At 36.2% G+C, this 25,048-nt stretch overlaps 1 protein-coding gene across 24 annotated transcripts in view; it reads left to right on the plus strand.

The window, feature by feature from the left end:
* Positions 1–25,048, plus strand: part of AFDN (afadin, adherens junction formation factor) — a 119,652-nt gene that overhangs the window by 42,006 nt on the left and 52,598 nt on the right. For 12 of the 24 annotated variants that reach the window (XR_011149853.1, XM_069010167.1, XM_069010177.1 and 9 more), the window contains exons 7-17: positions 2,300–2,411; positions 2,826–2,993; positions 4,372–4,416; positions 9,317–9,411; positions 10,155–10,417; positions 11,927–11,996; positions 14,117–14,232; positions 19,054–19,115; positions 20,000–20,205; positions 23,855–23,875; positions 24,616–24,761. Coding sequence is in view for 23 of the 24 variants with exons in the window: in XM_069010167.1 (XP_068866268.1) it covers positions 2,300–2,411; positions 2,826–2,993; positions 4,372–4,416; positions 9,317–9,411; positions 10,155–10,417; positions 11,927–11,996; positions 14,117–14,232; positions 19,054–19,115; positions 20,000–20,205; positions 23,855–23,875; positions 24,616–24,761 (1,304 nt within the window). In the remaining variant the exon portion in view is untranslated. The remainder of the gene's footprint in view (positions 1–2,299; positions 2,412–2,825; positions 2,994–4,371; positions 4,417–9,316; positions 9,412–10,154; positions 10,418–11,926; positions 11,997–14,116; positions 14,233–19,053; positions 19,116–19,999; positions 20,206–23,854; positions 23,876–24,615; positions 24,762–25,048) is intronic. The other 12 variants (XM_069010169.1, XM_069010191.1, XM_069010181.1 and 9 more) reach the window with 3 other exon arrangements.

Below are 25,048 nucleotides of genomic sequence, written 5' to 3' on the forward strand. Positions count from 1 at the left end.
TCCGAAATTGCTATGGTCTTCATTTAAATTTTCTTAGCTTGTATTTTCTGTATGTTTCTCTGCATTTTAAATTAATAAATATAGAATGGAATGACTTTATGATAATTTATATATGCTTAAGAGTACACTCGTGATGAAGCAGAGTGTATTTTGTCTAATTCTCAGTTTTGTGTTTGGTTCAGTTTATAGACTGCTTCCAAAACTCGTGATATTAGGCTGGTTTGACCCATCTCTGTTGCAGAAATCAGTGAAATGTCTGTGCTTGATCTCAGCAGTCTGTATAGATGAAAATTCACAAAAGCATATTTTAGTGCATCTGTTTTGAAAAACTCAAGCAAATCTCTACCCATAAGCCAAAACCCAGTCATTACATAGACTTGTTACCATGCTTTTCCATTATTCTACAATGTAGGAATTTAAGTTTTGTGGGTGGCACTGAGGCAGCATTTGCCTAAACCAGAGGTGTTTTCTAAAATGGCATCAGAACGATTAGAAGCCTCCTGTCCTGCAGGAGCTCGCATGCATGGTGTTTTGTATCTTTCCTACTGGTTAGGTCACAGACCTTTTTAAAGTGAGGTATGTCTGAGTTACCAGCTCATGCTTCCTGAGAGCTGAGGGGAATGGTGACTGGCAGGGAGGTTGAGGGGAGCCGTGCTTGTCTAGTTCACTATTTCTGCCCTTAAACCCAGCACCAAGTACCCGTGCTTATCCAAGTTCCATGGTAGAAGTAGTATCAGGTTCAAATAGCACCTGTGCATTTGTATCTCCTCTGTTCCTCTGGCTTCCCTGCATTTGATTTTTCTTTGGTTTCCTCCCCAGCCCAGTACTGGTCAGCTTCTGGTATGCCTGTATTTCTTGCATTGTAACTGGTTACCTTCTGTGTCAAGGGCTTTGGAATTTTGAGATTGTTACTTGTTGAATATAGCTTTAAACACAGTGTTACCCTAATTATCCTGTAGGTATAATTGATTTTAAAATCTGAGATGTGAAATAGAGTGGCTTGGCAAGATAAGATTTGACTGTAGATGTGTTTCTGTTTCCCTCTGGTTTATACAATTTAATGTTTTCCTTCTTTTATAATATTTTGTCTATTTGAAAATCTAATTAAAGATAATTTAATTAGTCCTATGTTTAGCCCAGTTTTGCATAGAAAATGGTTTAGGGATTACATACTTTTGATCTTAAATGTACTTGTTTCCTGCTTGGAAGAAGATGAAAGGATGTTTGAGGTGGATCTGTGGGAACTTGGTTAACACAGAAAAGGGTGTGGAAAGGAGGGAACAAATGAGAGTGGAAAGTCTCTAGAGAGCTGCAGCATAGAAGGATGCTGTAGCCAATGGCTGCATCACTTCAGAAGGTCTTACCTTGGTCATAGTTCGGAGATAGAAATAATTTGGAGTAGTTTGTTTAAAATAGAACTGTCTATGAATTTAAATAACATTGTTAGGATTACAAATGTGGGAGTACAATGTATTTTATTTTATTTTTTGATTCAGCTTTGAAAGATCTGTCTTTAATAACTGTAATAACTGCCTGTCATTGTTACTTGTTCTTGATTGCTGCGGGGAGCAGTATTGCATGAAATTACAGGCCGTGTCTCCTTTAAGATCAGATTTCATGAATCAAGGTTTCCCCCTTCCTCTGCCTTATGAGGATATAGCTGTAAAAGGTAGGAACAGTCTGTAGTTCTGTTCCAAAAGGGTTTTGTTTCTTCCCCAGAGCTAGGCAGCATGAAGCAATTGTTTGAAATACTCCAGTTGTGCCCTTAGTCCCTTCTGTAGACCAGGTAAATTTTGGGTAAGACAAGGATGCAGGAGGTACGACATAGTCTTTGTTAGCTTGTTGTGTCTTTTCTAAAGATACAGATATGTTGTGTTAGCAGAATGGCATTAGAAAAATGAAAGGCTGATTCCAGTGTGTGAAATAATAATGGAAAGTTCAGTTTTGGTTTTTGACTATCATCTCCAAAGATATTTTTTTTTCTTTTTTTGTCTTAGCTGATGAGAAATTGGAATGATTGTTTTTTGCTGAAAGATGATCTTGTCTACTTTAAGCATAACTTGATTTTCTTTGCTTTTTAGACTTATTTGGTGTTCTGGGAAGCGTGATTTAACCTGTAGCAAGAGGCAAGAGAGGAGAATTAGAAAATCTTGGAAAACAAAATGCATTCCAAGTTACTGAATTCTTTGGCCTTATCTCTTGTTATAAACAACATGTGCAAAGAAAGTAATCAGAGGATATGACCCTGAATGTTCAATTGTCCACTAACAGCTCTGAAAACTGATTAATTCTTTTTTAGGTTGTGCTGCCTCCTGGTGCTCAGCACTCTGATGATAAAGGTGCTAAAGAAACTATTCTTGATGATGATGAGTGTCCACTGCAGATATTCAGGGAGTGGCCTAGTGATAAAGGTATGTCCAAAAACCTTTAAGGTATTTTTGTGCCTTGGGTTGTAAGCCATGTTGTGGACCCTCTGTAAAGGAAGAAATTCTAACATATATTTCAGTGTTTTTTGGTTTGGGGCACTTAAAATACTAGGGAGTATTAGAGTTATTTACTGTTTCATTATACACTGTTTGTAGTATTACATAATTAGGTAGTAGAAAGGTTTTGCATTTTATCCTAAAGTTTCTAAATTATTCACTATACTGAAATATGCTTTTAATCTGTGTGTAGTTATTTTTAAGTTAAAATTATTCTAAAGAAGTGACAGGAATTTAGTAAGCTGAAAGTAATCCTATGGGACACTTGCAGATTAACAGATGTTGGTTGTGTGTATATTCACTGGCAGTGTGACTCAAACGATGTATAATGCTGTGTTTTAGGAATACTGGTCTTCCAGTTGAAAAGGCGGCCTCCTGATTATGTCCCAAAGAAAACCAGGAAGATAACTGATGGAAAGCCGTTAAAGGGGAAGGAAAGAGTTGACGGGTCTGGCTATGGCTCTTGTCTTCCTCCTGAGAAACTACCATACCTGGTAGAATTAAGCCCAGGTAAGAATTCTGGTTATTTAATAATCTAAATTACATTATTATAAACTCATTTGGATTTTTCAAAAATAAGACTTTCTTTGTATGCACAAGGAAGTTGATGTGGCAGGAAGTTTGTGCCACGTGATTTGTTTTTCTGATGTCAAATTCTGAATTGGAGCTAACTAAAGGTAGAGCTGTGTATTGCTGTAATATCAAAATCTTAGCAGCAGATGTTTGGAGTGAAGAAAGGGGAGAAATTATTTACTACCTTAAATCTGATTTGCTTTGCATTCACAAGTACACTGTAACATATCTGGTATTTGACAGTGCCGTACATGGAAAAATCACATTTTTGAACACGACAAGAACATGAATTTTTAAATCAAACTTAGATGTTAAGCATTTTTCAGCCTATATGGAACTTTCAAATCACTGGCAAGGCTGAGTTTTATTTTGTCATATTTGGAACTCTCTGGGCTTTGTGGTAATTTGCAATTAATTTTATCATCTAGGACAGCCAGGAGGGATTGATTGTGTATAGCACAACTACTGATAAAACATACACAGCTTATGCTCTTAATATCTATCGTCCTTATGTTTATAGATTTGGATAAGGACTTCCATTTTTGGTGACTGAGTTATATACAGCTCTTTTTCCTATTAAGCGTAACTTGAATACGCTCAGATATTCAAGTAAATGTTACTGTTTGAAGTCTGCTGATGTTCCTCTTGGGAAGCAAGGTTGGCAATTGGTGCTGAAACCTTTGCTTGATCAGAACGGCAAAAAAAAGGTTAAATTTATGGTCAAAAAGTGTGGGGTTTTTGTTTGTTTATTTTAAATCCAGATGAAATTATCAGTACACAGAATATATGAAACGTGCTATCATGTTCTACAGGTTGAGGTTTGGTTTGCATGTTAATATTTTGGGCTCTTTAATAGTACTGTTGATTTCTTTTCTTGTTCTCTTACTCTTTGTGGGATGTAGTGCTTTAGTATTAAAATGTTGTGCTCTGGCAGGGGCAAGAGATTCCCATTAACGGAGGGAGTAAACCCAGTCTGAAGTGCTGCAGGTGTCAGCGCTGTGCGCTGAGCTTCACACATTGCCTGTGGGACTGACTATTGTTTGTGTTTTTCTTCTAACAGCTTGTTGTCACCTCTCTAAACAATAAGGATTGTTTCATTCAGTAGCTTTGTAGTACTGATGTCTTTATATCACCCAGTTTCTAAAATTGAAAGAGTTAATAAGCTTCATCCTTACAAATTGAATAGGTGTTGTCTGGCTACAGTTTCACCCTTTCCTGTCTTTTCTTTTCTTGCCCTCCTCCGCATGTTCTGCATGGTATCTGTCCTGCTGGTGCTGCCTTCACCTGGGTCCTCTGCATGTGTTTCTAACCCCAGGGAGAAGGAATCACTTTGCCTACTACAACTATCACGCTTACGAAGGTAACGCTGTATTTGATACTGTTCTCTCATTAGTCACTAAAAACTTCTCCGACTGTAAACCTTGTGTTTCTTTATGACAAATGAAGGACTATCTTATTTATCTTAAGGGTTTTTTTCCAAGGGACTGCTTCTGTGAAGTAGTTATCTGTTTTGTCAGCTGCCATGTAATTATTTGATCTGCGAAAAAATACCAAATGAATCATGAATGTGCTATTATCCAAAGAGTTCAACCTTGGAGCTATGGTTAACAGCTAAATTTCAGAGGGTGGTGTACAAGCAGTGTTGTAGTAGAACTAAAAAGTTCTTTGATCCATCTGTTTGCAGAATTCATAGTTAAAACATGTATTGGGTAAATGGCATGGAACTTAACTGTGCTTTTCAGTGTTTGACAGTATTGATGCAGTGGATGAAATCTGTGATGATTTTTATGTGAAATAGTGTTTGGACCCCTGGGAAAATGACCTCAGTTTCTACTCCCTGGTATTCCATGGCATCCTTTGGTATTTCTGCTGCCTGGTTTGTGGTATTGTCTAACATTAGTGGTGTATGTCAAAGATTTAGCACTTCAGACAGTAGAGACTTGTTCAGTTTTTTTCTGTAGTGTTTGAAATTGATAGCCTAATGTACAAATTGTTATGGATCTTTAATTCTTCCTAGAGTGTAGAGTAATGTGCAGATGTGTTCTGGTTTGACCAAATAGACAAGAATACAAAGCTGTTTTCATTGTGAAATGTCTACCAAAATATTTTTTTTTCTTACGTTTTTTTCTTGTTTCCTCACTTTATTTCCTAGACTGCTATAGAAGAACTGCATGTGGTTTTCAGTGTTGCTCATCCTTTCCTTTATGATTATGGAGTGATTTATGATTGTGGAGTGCCATACTGGAGTTTAAAGAACTGTATTCAAACTTGCATCCAGTGCTGAGTTATGTGAATTGAATTCAGACTTCCATTTCCATTAATGTTGTTATTCTAGAGAGCAGAAAGTTTTCATTGAGTGTGCTGAACTAAAAAGCATGGATGGGCTCTGCAGAAACACTTGACCATTAACTAGGAAGATTGAAATTTGGTTACTTGTCACTGGAAAAAAAAAATAGTTTTTTAAATCTTTATCTCAGTGTGTGAAAAAGAGGTCTTCATACTCTGGAGTTAGACTGTGTTTTTGGAAAAAAAATCACTTTAGGATACTTGAATTTATTACAGAAGTAACTCCAGTAGAAATGTCCTCCTGTCAAAACAGTGGCTGTTTATATTTTTGCAGACTCACTTTCATGCCCTGTGCAATTGCACAAATTTAGGAAGTTTGCTAGTGAAGTATGTCCAGTTTTTCCACTTCTCCACAGCTGCTGATGTTGCTGTTTGTACGACTGTTTCATTGACTGAAGATTAGATTCTGTATGGTAGAGGATGCATTTCAGTAGCTTGTGGCTGTAAATGTGGCAGTCAGCAATTGTCTCTGTACCCACGTCATGTGAATGAACCATTAAACTGAGATGAATCTGATAGTAATAGAAATAGACTGGATAGACTGAAGTGACATTCAGCAGCACTTTGAATAGCTGATTCTGTCTGTATTATCTATGAATTTGGCTTTTGATGAGTTCAGGGATGTTAATAACTTCAGTTGTTCAATCATAGTATTTAAAGGCTAAGAAAAATGGCAAACCCCCATTTTTTTAGATGTGAGCCTCAGATCCTACAAGCCTGAAATTAAAATTACAAAACATAAATAAAAAATAAAAAGGCAAACCCATAAGACTTTTTCCCTGCTACAGCACAAAAAAGAGCAACCTTGAGCTGTAGAACAGATAGCAGTGGGAGATATGGAGGACATGTAGTTACGAGAACTTGGAAAGAGGAATTACAGGAGGCTGGAGAAGTTGGAAAGCCTTAGCCAGGGTTTTTCCCTGGCCAGCCTTCTTTCTGGGAAAAGAACTGCAGTATGGCATGTGTAACACTTTTGCACATTACCTTTGTTGTCTGTTACAATAAAAAAATGTTTACTATTGGCTCTTTCTGCTGGTAGTGCACATCTCGTCTGAACTTTAATAGCAGAATTATCTCCTGAATTCAGCATGGTATTTCAGATCTGCCCAACCATCTCCTAAGCTTATTAGTTTTTAAACTCTTAGTAGTCAACCACTTGCACAGGAAATGTGCTTTGCAAATGTAAATTTAACTAATTTTAACTCAATAGGTAAAGTCCATTGTGTGGCCGTTTTTGTTAAACTTTGGGCTTATTGTTTCCTCTGAGCTGATCTTCATCATTTGGTTCAGTCTGGTACTAAGTCAATACTATTTCCCAGCATTGTTTCAAGCATTGGACTAGTGAAATCAATTGAAATTATAATTTTCAAAGTGGTGTATGATTCACCTTTTAGTGGTGAACTAACACATTTAAAACATATATGAAAGGTGGCCTGTCTTGGTTTTTTCTATTGTTTAAAAAATACACATTTGTGTTGCAAACCACTGACTTGATGTGCCTACGGTGACTATTCACTCCTGTTCACTACAGAGTTTTTTATAACATTACTGTTTGAAGTGTGAATGGTGACTCTCAAGTGCATAAACCAAGTAATGAAATCTGTTTGTATTGTATCCTTTGCTAAGATCAGCCTTCATTGACTGTCATGGCTTGGGGAGTAGGGAGTAGGGCCTTTACCCCAGGTATGGCAGAATGGCTATCCTGCTGTAGTGAGTTATAAGGAATACATTCCAAGCGCCATTTAGGTGAGGTTCCAGCTGTTGAAAAACAGGAAATACGGTTGTCCTGGGGTGACTGTTATGATACTGTGTTCCCTGTTGTTTACACTGTAGTATAATACAACCTTCCTTCCCTCCTGCATCCCTCCCTTAGATCAAAAAGGCCTTTCATTCTTCTTAGGATTTGTTGTAATTATCTTCAAGATTAAGATACCTTTTTCTGTAGAAATTGGTTTTTATTGCTGATGGAGTATAAAAAATAACCCAAATAACTTTGAGTAACTCCTTAAAATTTTCTCCTTTTTGTGGGAAGAAAAAATTGCATTTGTATCTAGTACTGTGGTTTTAATACAAGGTGTTTTTCTAGTTACAATGGACACTGCAGAGAATTTGCCTCAGCAAAAACACTGTGATACTAAAATACATTTCCTGAGTGAGAGCACACACACACACGGGTGCCACTTTTACCAAACTAGGATGTGGGTAGGAGGAGAAAATACTTGACTTTTGGATTCCTAAAAAAATAAAAGAGCTACTCTAGGTTTTGATGTGTAAATTGTGGGGAGACATAATAAAAATTTATGGAATTTGGTGTAAGCAGCCAAATGCATTCAGTAATTTATTACATGTCTGCATTTAGGGATACTGAAGAGATGCAGCCATGTAATTTCTGATTTAGCATTGTAAAGTATTTAAAATTGCACACAATTCAAATTGCTGAAGACATTCTACTAGCATTATCTCTTCTGGGTTACAGTGATATTAAATGTATGCCTCTCTAAGACTCAGATACAGAGATTTAATAAAAGGTTTATGCCTCTACCTGAAAGATGTTTAGAGGGGTGAGTGGTGTTACAATTAGTGCTTTTGTGGTGGATGACATACTAATGCTATGATAGTGTTTCTGTGTTCAGTAACTGCATTTTACTATAGTATCAGCACTTAACTTCAGTATTTACAGTACCAGTCTGTGGACTAACTGTGCCTGGTGTCTTTATGTCCCAATAACATCCCATCCAATCCGGGAGAAGCTTATTAATACCACTTTATGGTTAAGTCACATTCTGACTTTAATAAACAGATATTGCTAGTAATGATGGGAGTCTACAGCTAGATTTATGGAGCTTCTGTTTATATTGACTTCACTTAAAAATTTGAAGATAACTAGGAGCCTAGTGCAGACAGTATCAATGTATGTGCGTGCCATGGCTTTAATAATATTCTCTAACACTTTTTTGGAGATGATTCAAAATCATTGTTCATTTCCATAGGTAAGGCAATTGTTGTCTTGCAGCCTCTCTTTTTTACAGCTTTGCTTTGGAGAGGAGATTGGAGTGAAGTCAGAAATGATAGTATTACTTCAGTTTCCACCAGTATTTAAAGTTGTAGGATTTTTTGGGAAATTGGGAGGATTTATATGTATGCCGAAACCCATTTGTGTTAGCCTGTGAAGGCACCAGCTAAATTGTGTACACTTTATATGTCCAGTGGATTTTGTGAAATTTTATTCTATTTGAACAGTATGTATTTCTGAAGAGAGTAGGAAGTTGGACTTTATTTTTTACCTCGTTTTCTGTGAGATAAAAATATAGCTCAATGGAACTATAAAGATAAGGCCAGAAGTGCTAAAGTCCTATATACTAAGACTGAAGCTCTCATAGGTAAATATTTTGTGAGATTGTCTTTTAATGTTGCTCTAGTTCAGTATCTGATGAATTAGAAACAGTTTGGTATGTGGACCACTTGACAGTAGATATTGCTGATAATGTGTACTTTAGTAAGATCCATAGATATTATTAATGTAGGGATGTGCAGGTGTTTTATTTTCTTAATCTTCTAAACCCGTACTGGTATACCCATATAAAATCTTAGAGATTTACAAAAACTGTTGTATTGCTTAAACTACTAAGGAAATAGAGAAGGTTTTTCAGAGTATGTTCAGAATAGTAGTTCTTGATTACTTCGTTCTTTGCATTTGTAGGAAAGAGCTGCTCCAAGTAGGCTTCCTCTACTTTCAGTGTTCTTACATTACAAGGAACAATCAAGTTCCCAAAAATCTTGAAAGAATGTCACCCAGGTTTTTTCCTTTTTTTTGAACATTGCTATTCTGAACTAAGTTGAAGTGATCCAGAAATACTGTGTGAATATTTAACCTTTATTAACTTGCAAATTAATATTTGTTGCTTGCTGTACAGATGGTTCTGACTCCAGAGATAAGCCAAAGCTTTATCGTCTACAATTAAGTGTCACTGAAGTTGGAACTGAAAAATTTGATGACAATTCCATTCAGGTATGGAAAAAAGCAGATTCATATTACAGTACTGATCTGATCTCTGGTGTGTTATGTGTAATTGTGGAAACTAATAAAATATGCTGTAAATACCTGTCAGAGCTTGAAGGGTAAAATATTGCTGCAATTTTTTGTTAATGGGCATTATCTGTTTTAATTTACTTCCACTCTTGATTTAAGAGAAGGATTTTATTATTATAAGTAAAGTTTTTTATTTGTTAATGGGTTTATTATTTAAAATGGGGTTTTCTTTTTTGTAACTGGATCAAATGATGCATATCAGTGTTTTTGTAATTGCTTAATGACTTTCAAGTCCTAGTCTTAATCTCTTTGAGGCAAGATTTTCTAAGAGTATGAAACAAGCATATTTGTATGAAGCTCATGCCAGGGAGTCTCCTACAGTACCCTGGGTCCATGCCAGTGCAGTTAGTTGATTTATAATTACTTGCATTGCAAGATTTCATATAAAACATCAAGAGGAAGAAAACAGTATATGACCAAAAGAGTAAAAAATTTTTCATCAAGGGATGTCTGCTGCATGTGTTAGTTAATGTGTGTTTTTTGTTTTTGTTGCATTGAATAATGAAGTGAAACTCACTGATTTTAGTACCACTCATCTTTGTTAAATTCATTATCAAAATTAAATTACTAGTTTGTAAATAGGGTAAGCTATATCTTAGTCTTCGTTTTTTTATTTCTGCTGCAGTGTAATTTAATTTATTCTATGTTAATTTTATTTCCAGTTGTTTGGTCCAGGAATTCAGCCTCATCACTGTGACCTCACTAATATGGATGGAGTTGTTACTGTTACCCCGAGAAGCATTGATGCTGAAACCTATGTGGAAGGTCAGCGTATTTCAGAAACCACCATGCTGCAAAGTGGAATGAAGGTTCAGTTTGGGTCTTCTCATGTGTTTAAGTTTGTGGATCCTACTCAGGACCATATTATTTCCAAAAGACCTACTGATGCAAGTCTTATGGTCAAAGGTCCAAGACACAAGACTGGGTGAGTAAGATTTAGTTTCTTCCTCCTGAGGTTAGAAGGGGAGCCTTGGGAAAAAAATGAGAATGACAGCATTATAAATGGCCAGTGACTAGAGTGTGAACTCATTTAAAGTGTTAAGTATATAATTTTAATACTTGAGCTCCACCTTGTGATTTTATGTAGGATTAGCAAGTGTCTTGTTTGCGTACTTCATAATGAAAAAGTTCTCCTCATGCTCACTTCTGTGTGATAAACACTACAATGCGTTATTTTCCTGTATTTCACAGTTCATCTAAGCTCCAGGAAAAGTCAAGAATTTGCTGAATGTTTTCAGAGAGCCTGGTTTTTGTTTTTTTCTCAGATTATAACTTTCACAATTCCACTAAAAGGAATTGGAAATGAAGTAATCATGAAATGAGACTGTGAAGACAGGGAGCTATATAACAATATAACAACAACTTCTTATAGTGTGATTACTTACCCTCTAGTTTCTGTGTTGCAAGGACTAACAGTCTGGAAGGCCACCCTGTTGTTTCTCATTCATGTTTGTCATAGGTGCATAATAAAAATACTGATCACATATATAGTGACTCATAGGAGTTCAAGTGTTTTGTTCAATGGCTATAAAAATATTCAGAAGAAGCAATCTTAAAATCAGTTTGTATAGCAGGGGAAAAAAACCAATATTCTGTCTTCTCTGGGTCCAAATGAGGCTACTATTGTTAATATACACATTCTTGTATAATGTCATTTAGAAAAGTAACAAGTTGGCTTGGAGATGAGTGAGAGAAAGATACCTAGGAAAAGAAGCTTATCTGCTGAGTTAATATAGATGCATGCTTTAAGCATTTTTATTTTTTCTCCAGTTTATTTTCATATGGAAGGACACTGCTTTTTGTAGGCCCTGTCTGCAGGAAGTCTTCCAGCCATGTGGCTGTCATGTAATATTCTTGCTGAAATCTTGAGCTCATTCTGCATTTAGCCTGCAGATCGATAAATAAGTGCTTTTGGGGGTTTACAGTCAACTGGCAAGCACTGTATTACTGCAGAGCTTTATCTGGACAGTAAAATCTATGGCAAAGGGCTGTTGCAGCTTGAACAATCAAATGTTTTTTAAAATCTTTGGAATAAGGAGATAGTAATATGTATTACTATGATTTATGAATTATTTACATTATGTTGTACATTTAATACTAAAGAGCTGAGAAAAAAATTGTAGCTAGTCTACTGTAGTGAATACAATGCCATGAACATGTTTTATGTGTATTATGTTTGTGTATTTATGTTTTCTCACTCGACTGGGAGGAAAGTAGCTAAGAATCTGGTTTTGCAAATGAAATTTTGTATAAATATTTTTAGAATTATTAGTATAAAGAACTATTACAGTATTAAAAAAAAGTTAGTATTAACTGGACTCATGGTATAATCCTTGAATTTTAATTTATTAATTTTAGTTACTTTGTTCCTTGTTTGTTAAATGTTTAACGATATCATTTCTAAAACATACTGGAAATGTTATCTTGTTTATAGAGCTGTCCAGGAAACCACATTTGATCTGGAGGGAGATATTCACAGTGGAACAGCATTACCAGCAAGCAAGGTACTGTATTATGACTAAGTTAGCAATAAATAAGAGCATGTATAAGTTAAGTCAAAATTATAACATCAGTAGTATTTGGGGAAGTGTGGCCAATTCATCAGTCTCACCAGCCATTTTTCCTTGTGGATAGGCTCAGATATCATGTGCCTTGTTATTTTAGTTTTGGGGTTTTTTTTCCCCAAAACCCTTTTGTTTCGATTTGTATTGGCATTGGGCGTGCATCTCATGTCAAGAATAGTAACATTTTTTAGAAAGGGAAACTCTCCAAACCTGAAGTAGTTCCTCCTCAAATTGACTTATGGAAAGCAGATTACATTCAGGTAGAGATTCTTGTTAGAACTGGTACATTGTTACCTTGTGTGTGTAGCATATGGCTGTTGTCATGTGTGATGGGGTAAATAAATGTTTTATATAAAATGTGAAAGGGTGTTCAATTTTAATTTAACTAGGCTTTTAAAATTTAATGGATGTGACTGTAGACTTCAGTAGAGCTCCTGTACACACATTGACTAAGCAAACTGTCTGTGCAGTCATAATTATGAACATTTTATGAGGTGATAATATTTTCTTGCTTTCTTTCTGCACTTTCTGTTACTAGATTTTGTGTCAGAATTGCATTTTCCAAGAGCAAACAGAGTAAATGACACAATGGTTAATGTCTTACTTGCTATGATCACATGCCTCAGATGAAATGAGAGAATGAATTATTTCAGCAGTATGAGATGTAGTAATCTTCCCAGAAATGCATTCTCTTTTATGTTTTTATTTCTACTATTACAAAACTGAAATATTTGTAAATATTTAGTTGCATTAATGCAGCAGTGTAGGTGTTAATAACTCTGATAGCTTTTGAATGTATTTTTAGTCTTACCTGTTTTCTTACCACAGTCTTTCAGTTTCTCTACTTTCTTTGTAGCTTTGTGATAGTGCTTTCTCTTATCTTGTATGTGTTCTTTACCTACTTCTGATAGGAATTTATTTAGTGATATTTTAGAAGGAGGAACAGAAACTTTGTAAACTAATAAAATGGCTTAAAATTTCTCAGAATAAGAGTTTCTGGCTTTATTATATAGCATACTTCATATCCTATTCACAGTCATTAGAAAAATACTTCTAGTGGACTTAGGGATTAATGGAAAAAGTTTAGTTTCTTTTTTAGTTGTACTGTTTGAGAATGTGTACGAAATCTTGTTAAATCACTGATGAATCACTCATCTTCTAACATTTGCTCTCTTCTAAGTTTGCTTTTCTGTTTGGAAAAGGGGTAACAGTAAGTTTAATGAAAGTTCTCTGAGATGTGGTGGTGAAAAGTGATTTAGTTCAAGCCCTTGTTTTGAGATGCACTGATTGGCAGGTTTTCCTATGTCAAAATTTAGTCCTAGAAATTTCTTATGAAATGTTGAAACACTTCCTATTTTACTGATGTCTTGTTTTCAACTCCTTATGCTGAAAATAATTTCTATTTATTTTTCTGCTTAAAGCAACATGTTTACCCCATTCCTGATTGGGTTTGATTGAATTAGAAATCATAAATTAAAAGCTTCCTATTAAGGAGCGTGGGACACCAAAAGAGAACAAATTAAGTGGTACATAAAAAAATAACACAGTTTCAATTGCCCCTTCTTGTGTTGGAAATTTTGTACTGCCTGGCAGATCAGACTTTCCTTAAAATCAGGATAAATTACGTTACAGATCAGTAGTGTAAGCACTTGGAACTATTGCAGGAGCAGAGTCGGGGAGCATGGCCAGTTTTAAATTTGTAAATATATTTAACTTTGTCTCTTAACCTAAAGTTTTGATTCCCAACTCATTCTTTGTGATAGCTATGCAACTTTTTATTAAAGATATTAGAAAGCTACATTATAAATTCTAGCAGTGCATTAACAAAGAGCTGCTCCTAGCTGGCCATTGTTGTCTGTTGAATTGGAAGCAGGCTCTTCAGTGCTTCACTGTGGTGAAAACGCCTGCTGAGCTGTCGCTCTCTGTGCCATACTCCCCTCTTCTGTTTCCCCATCTCTTTTCAAGCCTCAGACTGACACTTCATTTTAGTGGTGTTAGGCACAAATACTGGCTAATGCAGTGCTTGCATGCTAAGCACCTGTCTCGCTGTTTTGAATTAGAGCACCAGCAGGCTGGACGGTGACAGGACATCATCCGCATCCAGCACAGCCGAGCGAGGAATGGTGAAGCCGATGATTAGAATAGACCAGCAGGATTACCGCAGACAGGACAGCAGGTAGGAAACGTGGGATCCATTACTTCTCAGAATCCAAAAAACAGATATGTTTTTCCCATAGATCAAGCGCTGCATTAAAGTATTTTAAATGATCTGGTTTGCCCTACGGAAAATGAGAGTTCCTTTGAGATCTCACCCCAAGTAAACCCTAGGATTAACAACCAAGGCAAAAAACTTCACCATACTTTAAAAAATCAAAAAAACTAATCTTTTGCTTCAGTATTCTGTTATTTGTGGTTCTCTTTTTATAAAGTCAGGCTCATAGTCATGTCACATTGTTGATTTGTCGTTAGGCACGTCATATGAAATGTCTTCAATAACAAAAGTACAACTACTTAAAATTTTCATTTGTCAGTGGCAAGTTGATGTGATTTACTCTGGAAAGTGAAATAACCAGGTCATTGCTATGTCTGCTGTGCTGTTGTCAGCAGGTGTGGAGTCTCTGTCCTTGAAGATACTTAAAACCTGACTGGTCAGGGTAGTGAGCAACTTGCTCTTGTTGATCTTGTTTTGAACAGGGCAAGTTGGATCAGATGATCTCTAATGTCTCCTATCCCACCTCAGCAAATCGGGGATTATGTGAATAGAATTTTTTTTCAAATTTTTCAAAAAATACAAGATTGTATTGCTGTCTACATAAATCAACTTTTAAATTTAGGTGAACAGCTATGATAAATGATGAAAGGTAAGGTAAATGTGCTTCAGGGTTAAAAAGTGCAGTGATCCAATTTGTAGAGCTTGCAGTATGAAGCTTTTTGTACCTTTAAATTGATTTATTATTCACTAGACAGAAAAGAGAATTCAGAGATGTGAGTGGCAGGAAAAAAATACAACCAAAAAAGGGCAGAAAATTGTGCTTCCACTTCAACTTGAATGTTCCATCGCAGGGACATCTTCTAAATACTTTCAGTGAAGTTAGACCAGAATGCAACTCAGTTCTACTCTGCACTCTATTGTTAGAGTGCCTTTTCATCTTCAGATTCTCTTTTAGAATTTTATTAAGGTTGTGAAGATTTAACTCCTTCTTCTTGAATTACTAGTATTTTAACTGTAATTTTCCTCATAAAAGATGAACAGAATTTCTTTCTGAACTTTTTATAGCCTGTCAGAAGTTTTTGAGGTTTCTGCTGTTAATATTCCTTGATCTGTGCATCTGTATCTGTAGGAAGATTATTAAATTTCTATGAAGAGGATTATCTTGTGCTGTATTTCAAAAATGCAGAGCCATCTGTGAGCTGTATCTTGGCTTCATTTTGTTGGGGTTTTTTTAACTTCTTAAATTCCTTCTAAAGAGAGGAATTTATTTTTGAATTGCTAGTCTTTACAAAGGTTTTTTCACCATGGTTCCTGTGTGCAGAAAATATTTTTAGAGGCATCTAGATCACACTTAAATTTGTGATAACTACAACCTCAGAGATCTTCATTACCAGCCCTGACATTGATATTTTATTTCTGTACATGTCTTACATGTTTGTAGTATGTGTTGTGTAAATAGTCTTATTTATCTAAATACAGCACTTCTGTCATGTGCTGTTTCTCAGATATGTTCACTGTGTTTATGAGATTGACAAATTAGCAAAGTCATGATGTCAGATTAGGGCTGACAGACTGGGCAATGGGTTGCCTGAGTACACGGAATTCTTCCCTTTTGTGGATGTATTTTGTGGACCTTTAGTTAGGTTTCCTCTGGGATACTCTGGTCTCTTTTTATGAACTGTAAGGACAGTAATTGTGAACTGCTTTGTTAGTGTGAAAAGCCAAAAATTATTCACTGGCAAGCTCCAGGTTCTTGTTACTGTACAACTTCAAACCACACTAAATGTTCTTGTGGGTAGTCTTTGTGTGCTCATCACTGCTCTCTAAAGGTGAATAGTAAGATAAATAAGAATTTCTTCCAATAACTCTTCCAATAACTTCCAATAACTGAATGGGTTGAAGACCAAAGATTAGAACTTGGCTGTCATGATTTTTCATTTCTAGAAAGAAAAATAATTGAGATTCGAGATTATAACTCCAGTTTACTTACTGGGTATGGTTGATCTGATTGAAATGTGATTCTTGGAAATGAAACATAATGACTATTTAGTTAAGGACTGTGGTCATACATGCTCATTAGATAACTGACTACAATTAGCATGAGCAAGCATATAATAAAAATGAGAAAAGAGAAGATAATTTTTTGCCTTGGATACCTTTCAAGAGTTCTTCAAGATGTGTTTGGTTGGACATAAGTATGATGATATGTAAGTGGTGTTAACTGACTGCAGACGCTTACCTGATTCCTAGCTTTAACATGCCTTAAAAAATTTATACATAGCTAGTATGCTGACTAAAACAATCACACAAGGGTGTTTCATTTTTTTGTGCAGTTTATCAATCTAGGAGAATACAGAAATATCAGGAAAATGTATCACTGCTTTGACTGTAATTTTAAAGTGTAATATTATCTGACACTATACTAAGAGAGAAGGCAACCCTTAATCAATATTTTATGGCCCTCCTAAACCTAACTAGACTTTCAGACTGGTTTAGCTCAGAGAATTTCATCACCACAGAGAGGCTATATAAGAGCAACAGCACAAAGACAATATATACTTAAAATGTATCCAATAAAATGTGCTATCATATCAGAAGCACAGAGAATTGCTTCAACTTAGATTTCTAATGTGCAGAGCATAATTACAGAGTATTTCTTTTGCATGTTCTTTGGGGAAGGTGGAAGATGGTACAGGGGTTGGAACTAAATGATCTTCAAGGACTCATTCCAACCCAAACCATCCTATGACTCCATGATTTGTTGAAGGGAACTCCTATTAGGGTAGTTAAATAATTGATTTACTACATCTGTACCTAGACAACTAATTTACAGGTAAAATTAAACTACAATTTTTAAAGAATACTTTGTATTAATTTGTCTCTTATGGCCAGTTTCCAGAAGTCTGTAAGCAATCTTGCATTAATATCAGGTCTCATCGCTCATGACACATTGTCTCTCATTGGCTGGGAATCCAGTTCCTGCGTTTGTGCTGAAACTGATGAATATCATTTTGTTCTAAGGAAAATAAAATAAATCATCTGCTGAAATCTGTCACTGGTTTACTAGCCAGTTTGTTAAAATATTTCTATGTCTTGTTACCATTCCTATAATGAAAGATTAAAAATTTCTCTGGAGTTGTCAGTATAGTTCTGTTTTATAATGCTGTATATTGGTAAGTATTCTATGGAAGTAATTAAGTTCTTAGTGAAGATGGTGCACTTTTGACAGTGTGGAGGTGGTGACAAATTAGTTCATTTTAAATTTATAGCAATAAAAAGACACAAAATACTACAATTTACACACCAGCTGGGTGCTTTTCATAAAGAGAGCATGCTGTCGTGTTTGAAATGTAACTGAAATGGCAGAAATTTGTGTACATACTGCCATGCTGTGCCTGCTCTTCCTTAACCTTCAACTTCCCAGAAGTTGGATTTGCTGAGCACTTCTTATAATAAGGCATATAGATGGCATAATTTCAGTTCTCTGCTGGTTTAAGGTTTTGCAAGTTTTTAAAAAAGCAAGCAACCAAACAAACCCCCACCAAAACCCCAAAGGTACTGCTAATTTTTGGATTCAATATGCTAAAATTTAATTTTACATCTTTTGACATCAACCTTCAAAGTTATATTGTGGATTTTTACTACAGGAGGTAGCTGAATACAGGCTTTCAGTGTCCTGTCTCTACCTTGTGGCATAACTAATAATCTTCAGGAGAATGAGGCTTATATAATTATATGACATTCCTTTCTTTTATCAAAGTTGTTGGGGAAATTAAAAAGCTGCCTATTGTGTTGCATATGGTTAAAATGGTTATCACATGCAGAAGATGCTAAGCTTTCACTTATTTCCTAAAAATAGGTGCCCAACTGCAGAGAACTGCTCAGGTAATGCCTTTGCTTAAGGCAGTAATGGTAGGATGGAAATTAGGAAAAGGTTTTTCACCCAGAGGGTGGTTGGGCACTGGAACAGGCTCCCCAGGGCAGTGGTCACGGCACCAGCCTGACAGAGTTCAAGAACCATTTGGACAATGCTCTCAGGCACATGGTGTGACTCTTGGGGCATCGTGTGCAGGGCCAGGAGTTGGACTCAGTGATTCTGACGAGTCCCTTCCTACTCAGGATATTCTATGGTTTTGTGAAATACGTACTTAACCTTTTGCAGGCACCAGAAAAATCAAGTCTCTGTTCAGTTTCCTACTCTCTGATTTCTCTGATGGGTACTGGTAAGAAATAGCACTGCAGTCGGTTTCAGTGAGGACAATTCTGGGGCTGACTGCTGTTTCTCAACGTAGTGTAGCAACAGCCAGGTTGGGGTAGGGTCTGGATTTGACCTCCTTTCCCTCCTTACCAGAAAAAAGGACCAATAGGTTGACCACGTCTTCATAAATTTTGAGGGCTCGAAAGGCAGCAAAGTACATTTGTTGTAACCAAGCTGATATTTCAGGCAAGGCTTCATTCACTTTCTTTCACATGTCCATGAATAATTTGTTATTTGAATCCTGTCAATGGCAGATGGCAAAGCGATCCTATCAGTCTGCCGTGCAGTGCAGAAGAGGGTGTTCATTAATATCCCAGACTCCACAGTTCAAGTCTGTATTTTTATCTGTTGTGTTGCTGGCAAATACAACTTGAATGATTCTGGAGGGAAGGTAAAAAAATGATGTTTCTATGGAAGGTTGTTGCATCAATATTTGGAACCAGTGTATTTGGAGAAATATGTAATTTTACAGTAATTAATATCACCCATGTGGATTACTTGTTTCAATTTTCCTTGTCTTTCTTTAGATCTCAGGATACCCATGGACCAGAACTGATACTGCCTGCTAGTATTGAATTCAGGGAAAGCTGTGAGTAGACTGTGAAGTTACATCACTGACCTGCTAATGTGTTCTTCTATACTGTAATATTTCAGTCAGTTTGAAAACTTCAGAGTAATTTAAGTAAACACTGAAAAAAATAATGACTATACAGATGCTAGACAGTCTAGTAGTAGTATAACTTGTTTTGTTGGGAGGGTGAACAGATACTTTAGATATTGAGGCATGTTCATGTGTATCTTAATTCTGATTGCATTTCAACTCTTCATCTTCAGATACTCAAATTAAATGTGAAAAAAATTTTAATCCCATCTCCTCAACAGTACATTGAATTCACTGTCTTCTATGTAGTTCTCTATGCTTGTATAATAGATGGTGTCTTGGTCAAAATCCATTTTATATAAAATCTGATTAGATTTACATTGTCATTTAGAGTTTAATTTTTTATTACCTTGGTCCCCAGGTTTTTAAGGCCTCAGATCTGGTAGAAAAATGTCATACTAGAGACTGTCCATACTTCAAATATTTGAAACTAAATAGATTTGTGAGCCAAGCAAAGACTGACTTTTTTTTTTTAGTATGGGAGCTTTGTTGGAATAAAATGTACAAGAGAAATCTTGCATTTTCCTGTTTCCTTGAATATGCAAATTTTCAGCAAAGAGATAGGATCTAGAACAGAAATCTTTCCCAATGATCAGATTTTCTGGCTTTATATAGAAGTGTGTTGTTAGTGTGTCTAACTAACTGGTACATAACAGACAGCTTAAGAGTTAAGATTCCTGTAAGTTGCTCCCCCTTCCTCTCCTTCTCCCAAAGAAAATCCTTTATGCCTCAAGCTGTGAAATTATTTTCTTTCATTTTCTTTCTGTCTATGGCTTTATGACATGCTGATTTTTTTTCCTCTTTGTCTACAGCTGAAGATGCCTTCTTATCTGCTATTATAAATTACACAAATAGCTCGACAGTTCATTTTAAGCTGTCACCAACATATGTTTTGTATATGACATGTCGGTATGTATTGTCCAGCCAATACAGACCTGACATCACTCCTGCTGAGCGTACTCACAAAGTCATTGCAATAGTCAACAAGATGGTGAACATGATGGAAGGAGTGATACAGGTGAGTTACTCTGCCAAAATATGTCAAGGGAATTACCTACACATTGTTGTTAATCTAGCAAACTTCTTAGCCTTTTTCTTAGTGTGACCCTTAACAGTAGTTGATTAAACAGTAATGCCTGCATTGACTGCCCTTTATGTCAGTGAATAATGTCAGTGGTATGAAACTCTCTTCTGAGCAATGTGGGAAGTTAGGGAGTGGCTGCTGCTCTGAAGATTATGTTCTCTGACAAGAGGTGACTTTTCTAGAAGGTAAGATCTTTGCAAACATTTCTGGCTGTGAACCCTTGTAGAACAAGTTGGATGGGCTTATTAAAGAATCCTGTATAGGTAGCATTTGTTTGCACTGACTGATGCTTGCACATATTAAAAAGAATGGTGGCTTCTAAATTTTGATCCTGTTACTTCTGCAACTTTTGTAACCACAAAAATGGTAATAAAACTTGGACATCTTGAACCACTCTGACACAACTGCTTTATAAAGAGAAATAAAACTTCTCAAATGTTCCAATATTTTATATGTAGTCTAATGCTCTTGCTACTATATGTGCAAGACTTCTACAGAAGCACAGGGGGAATTCTGTTTTGTGTAGAAATGCAGGAAAAGATCCACTGGGTTGTCTGTGATATTAGACGATACCTTGCATTGTGTAACTTGATAAAACAGACTGGTCATTTTCTCAAAAAAGGGGTGCTAGTTCATGGATCCTCAGTAATTAAATTAATTAAACTTCTTTGTCTGCAGGTTTTTTTCAGAAGAAAAATTGAAATATGTTTCTATATTTATCAAAACAGGTGTGTTTGTTGCAAATAGTGCTGCCAGAGTAGCAGCAAGGACCCTGCTGCACTAAATACTGTATGGGCATAACAAATGTGTCAGTCCTGCCTTACAGAATTTACAATGCAAGCGCTACACAATGACTTGATTAAGGGAGAGTAGGAAAGTGAACAACAGGAGTGGCATGAAACTCAAGCAAACCAAAATTGTTCAACTTTTGTTCAGGTTTTGGAAAGATTTAGTGGAGTTTTCAGCAGGGGAATGTTAGCATTAGACCCCTGTGTAAACTTCTACAACAGGCTCCCACCTTCCACAAGAAAGATTGGGAGGAAATGCTGATGTTGAGGGCACTTTGCAATAAGAAAGTAAGATTTGCCTTCTGTGTACATTCCAAAGCTGATCAGAGACTGAAGAGCAGTTTGATTCTGAACTGAAGAACTAATACATTGCTTTGAATCTTGATGTCACAGTCAATAGATATTTGATAAAATTGAAATGGTATCAAAAAATAATAATCAGGCTCTTTTATTAAAAAGAAAATGAAATTAAATCTGGCTGTGGAAGAGAGGAGACTGTGGCTATAGTGGAGAACCTGAACTGGAAAGAGCCTGCACATAAGCAATTCAGCTGCTAGAGTGGAAAGTAAGCAGAGAAGGGGTAGGCTTCAAATATAAACTGGAAGTTACAGGTCTGAATCAAAGAAAGTCACTCAGTTTATATAACTAATGTATACTAGTTACAATGAACCTAAAAAGACTTGTAGTGACAGAGGTGGGTAGAGTGGGAAAGCAGAAATAAAGTTTTCCGTTCTTAGTATTGAATGGCTAACGAGGTAGTTGCTAGAAGATATTAGTGGGGTGGACTCAAACATCAGTTTTATTTGAAAACAAATCAAAGCTAGAAAGTGGATTATCCTGTGAAAATCTTCATTTACTACACTGAGAAGGGCTTCCCAAGTCACATGCAGCCTTGTGGTTGTAAGCAAATGTATTTTCTATAATCTTGCTAATACTGTTGCAAAACTGTTAAACTCAGCTGTTTCTCTGGACTGGCCTTTGTGAGAGGCCATTCCTACAACCTTGTAACTCCAGCTGCAATCTAATCTCCAACCTAAATTTTAAGGAACACATCAGCAAGGAAGCAGTATTTGTGGTTTGTGAAAGATGTTGCCTAGTTGCAAGAAATAAACCAAAAGGAGTCAGAGGATGCATTAAAATTGGGAGGAGGTTCATTCAAATGCCATGCTGAAGGAGCCAGAGGAGAGGGGGGAAATGATGCCTGGGACAAAAGAGTAAAACTTAAGTGAATTTCAAGGTTAATTGGCTGAAGGCAAAGAAATACACTGATTCTAATGATCAGTAAAATGTCTTTAACCTGGACCTGTCTTCATGGAGTATAAGTAGTACAGGCTAAGATAAGTCAAATTACTTGATTTAAGGTGTAATGTAAGTGGTTGTAATGTAAGCTGTCACAGTCAAATTATCATGTATCACCATAGCTTTTTTGTGTGTCTGAGCTGTAAAGCATTCCTGCACTGAAGGGGATCTGAAGGTGTGAGAGACAAAGAAAACAAATGAGAGGCAAGGGGAGAGAGGCACCCAAAACAGAAGTAGTGAGGAGGTGCACAAACTCCTGTGCCTGTACTGTGGGAGTAAATTAATAACTGAGATGCTAATTTTGTCTGCCTAGATCAGAAAGGTATCGAGTCTCTTTGTGAAGTTACTCAAGAAGTACTTGCTAACAAATTGAATCTGTGACTTCATATATAATATTTGTATCCAAATATTAGAGATGACTTTGTATGAGATAGGGATAAAATAGGAGAGATTTATGAGAAGGATCAGTGCTTTCAATAAAAAATCAGGATTAGAAATTTGGTTCATATTAAAAAGCCTTTTTTTAATCTTTTTTTTTTTTTTTTCCAAAACATTCTGTGGCATTTTTCATCCTTTTTAAATTTTAACATTTGTTTGTAGAAGGAGCATTTCCTTTTGTTCTGTGCCAACACATCTTCAGTCAGTTAAGAGTGCTTTGGTTGGAAAGGGGGAGGAAACAAAAAAGCAGTGATTTGGTGTTTTGAGCTCTAACTAAAATTGAAATAGTAGCACCTCAAATATTTGCATCTAAGTTCACTGTGTTGTGGGGGGAGGAAAGGGATCTGACTAGAAAGCAAAAAATAATTAAGAGCTCAGTTCTAAATAATCAGACAAACATCTAGTGGGTTCTTTTTTTTCTTTTAACTCAGTGTATCTTTATATTTGCCAACATTTAAGAAACTTAGTGTGGTTTTTCATTTGATTCTTCTGTTGTTTCAAACAGTCTTTTTGTTCTTTAATTGTAAAGCCATGTATTAAATCTGTCCTAGGTGTTCTGTATATTTTGTTTGCTTTTGAATGTTGTTGTTTGGTTGTTTTTTTTTTTTTTTTTTTTTGGATGGGGGGTTTCTGTTCCCTCTTTGTGTGTGTTTGTATATTGTCTCCATTGCAGCAGTGTGGGCAAATAGCTCCCAGGATCTGTTGTTTTTGTTGGCTAGTTACCCCATTGCCTGCAAAAATTTCTGCAAGGTTTCTGTGGCACACTGAGCATAGAATAACCAGTCCGGGATGACAACTAGTTTAAAACATTAATTCCTTGAATTAATTGTGACACGTGGGCACTTCAGTTCGTAGCTGTTGTGCTACTGGTCCTATTAAAATAATTAATTTTTTAGAAGGAGCTCAGTTGCATCGTAGCTAGTGATTAATGCATCTGTGTAAAACTGTGAACATGTGTTGTACCTTCATATTTAGTGTTTAATTTCTAAAGCTTTCATGATTGTTCACTAGTTTCTTTCTTCTATTCTGTTTGATTTCCTTCGTCCGTTTTTCTCCAGGAGGTAGACCAGGTTGATCAGGTAGGATATGTTGCTGGGAAGTGATCCTAGCTATGTTGGCTTAGCTCAGTTTCTCATGCTGCTTCCATATCAAAATACAATACTCAAACAGCTGGACTTGAACGGTTCATAACACTCATTCAGCAACTGGAACATGCAGTACTAAAATCCTTTTTTGACTTTGCAACTTTTACGGCATTCCATAATTTCTGCTTAACGCACTTCAATGTGGATATGAAATGACCAAAGTTCTTTTTCTTCCCTTTATTTTCTTTTTTTGTTGTTTGTGGTTCCTATTCTTTGGATTTCATCTGAGGTTGCCTGGCCTGGCATTTGTGGTCGGGAGATGGTGAGATAGATCAGTACTTGATACTGAATCACATGGTATCAAAGCCAGTGAGCGCAGTATCAGTGTGGCAGCGGGCAGTAGTGAATATGCGCTTAAAAGTGCACAGATTACCAGATACTGCATCTGCTCAGCTCATAGCGCTGTGTAATTAGATACTTACACTGTGGCTTTCATTGATACGGCTATTGGCAATTTATTAGCATTTCATGTGTTCAGTGAACATGTTAAAATTGAACTTAGTAGTTACAGCAATTGCAGTATTACATACAAACATTTTGCAAATATCTGGTATCTGAGAGATGTTTGGTGAAATGGGAAGAGGTACTGGTCTATCTTTGGAGCCTTTTTAAGCTGCCATGCCTTACCAGAAAATTATTTCCCTGTATTATTTCTTGCTTCTTTCCACTTACAGAAACAGAAGAATATTGCTGGGGCCCTTGCCTTTTGGATGGCAAATGCATCTGAATTACTCAATTTCATAAAGCAAGACAGAGATCTTAGCCGAATTACTGTGGACGCACAAGATGTTTTGGCACACTTGGTTCAAATGGCATTCAAGTAAGGCTATCAAACTTCTGTTTTATTTACCATCTTCTGTTTCTGTGTTCATAGAAAAACTTCACATTTCTGCCAAATTTTAGGTATAGCAATAATGTCTTTTGTGTATTGTTAAATATCTGAGAGGAAAACTTAAAGGCTAGACTTACTCCTTTAGACAGATGTCTTGTTTTGTGAATATGAATCCCTGAGTTGTGCATGAGTTTCATCTGTTAGATGATCTTGTGATAGTTGAGGCTGCCAATGAAAATTTTAGGGAAATTTAGTTTGTGTTGATTGCTTTTTCT

This window comes from Aphelocoma coerulescens, chromosome 3, assembly GCF_041296385.1.
Source record: "Aphelocoma coerulescens isolate FSJ_1873_10779 chromosome 3, UR_Acoe_1.0, whole genome shotgun sequence".
Classification (NCBI taxonomy): Eukaryota; Metazoa; Chordata; class Aves; order Passeriformes; family Corvidae; genus Aphelocoma; species Aphelocoma coerulescens.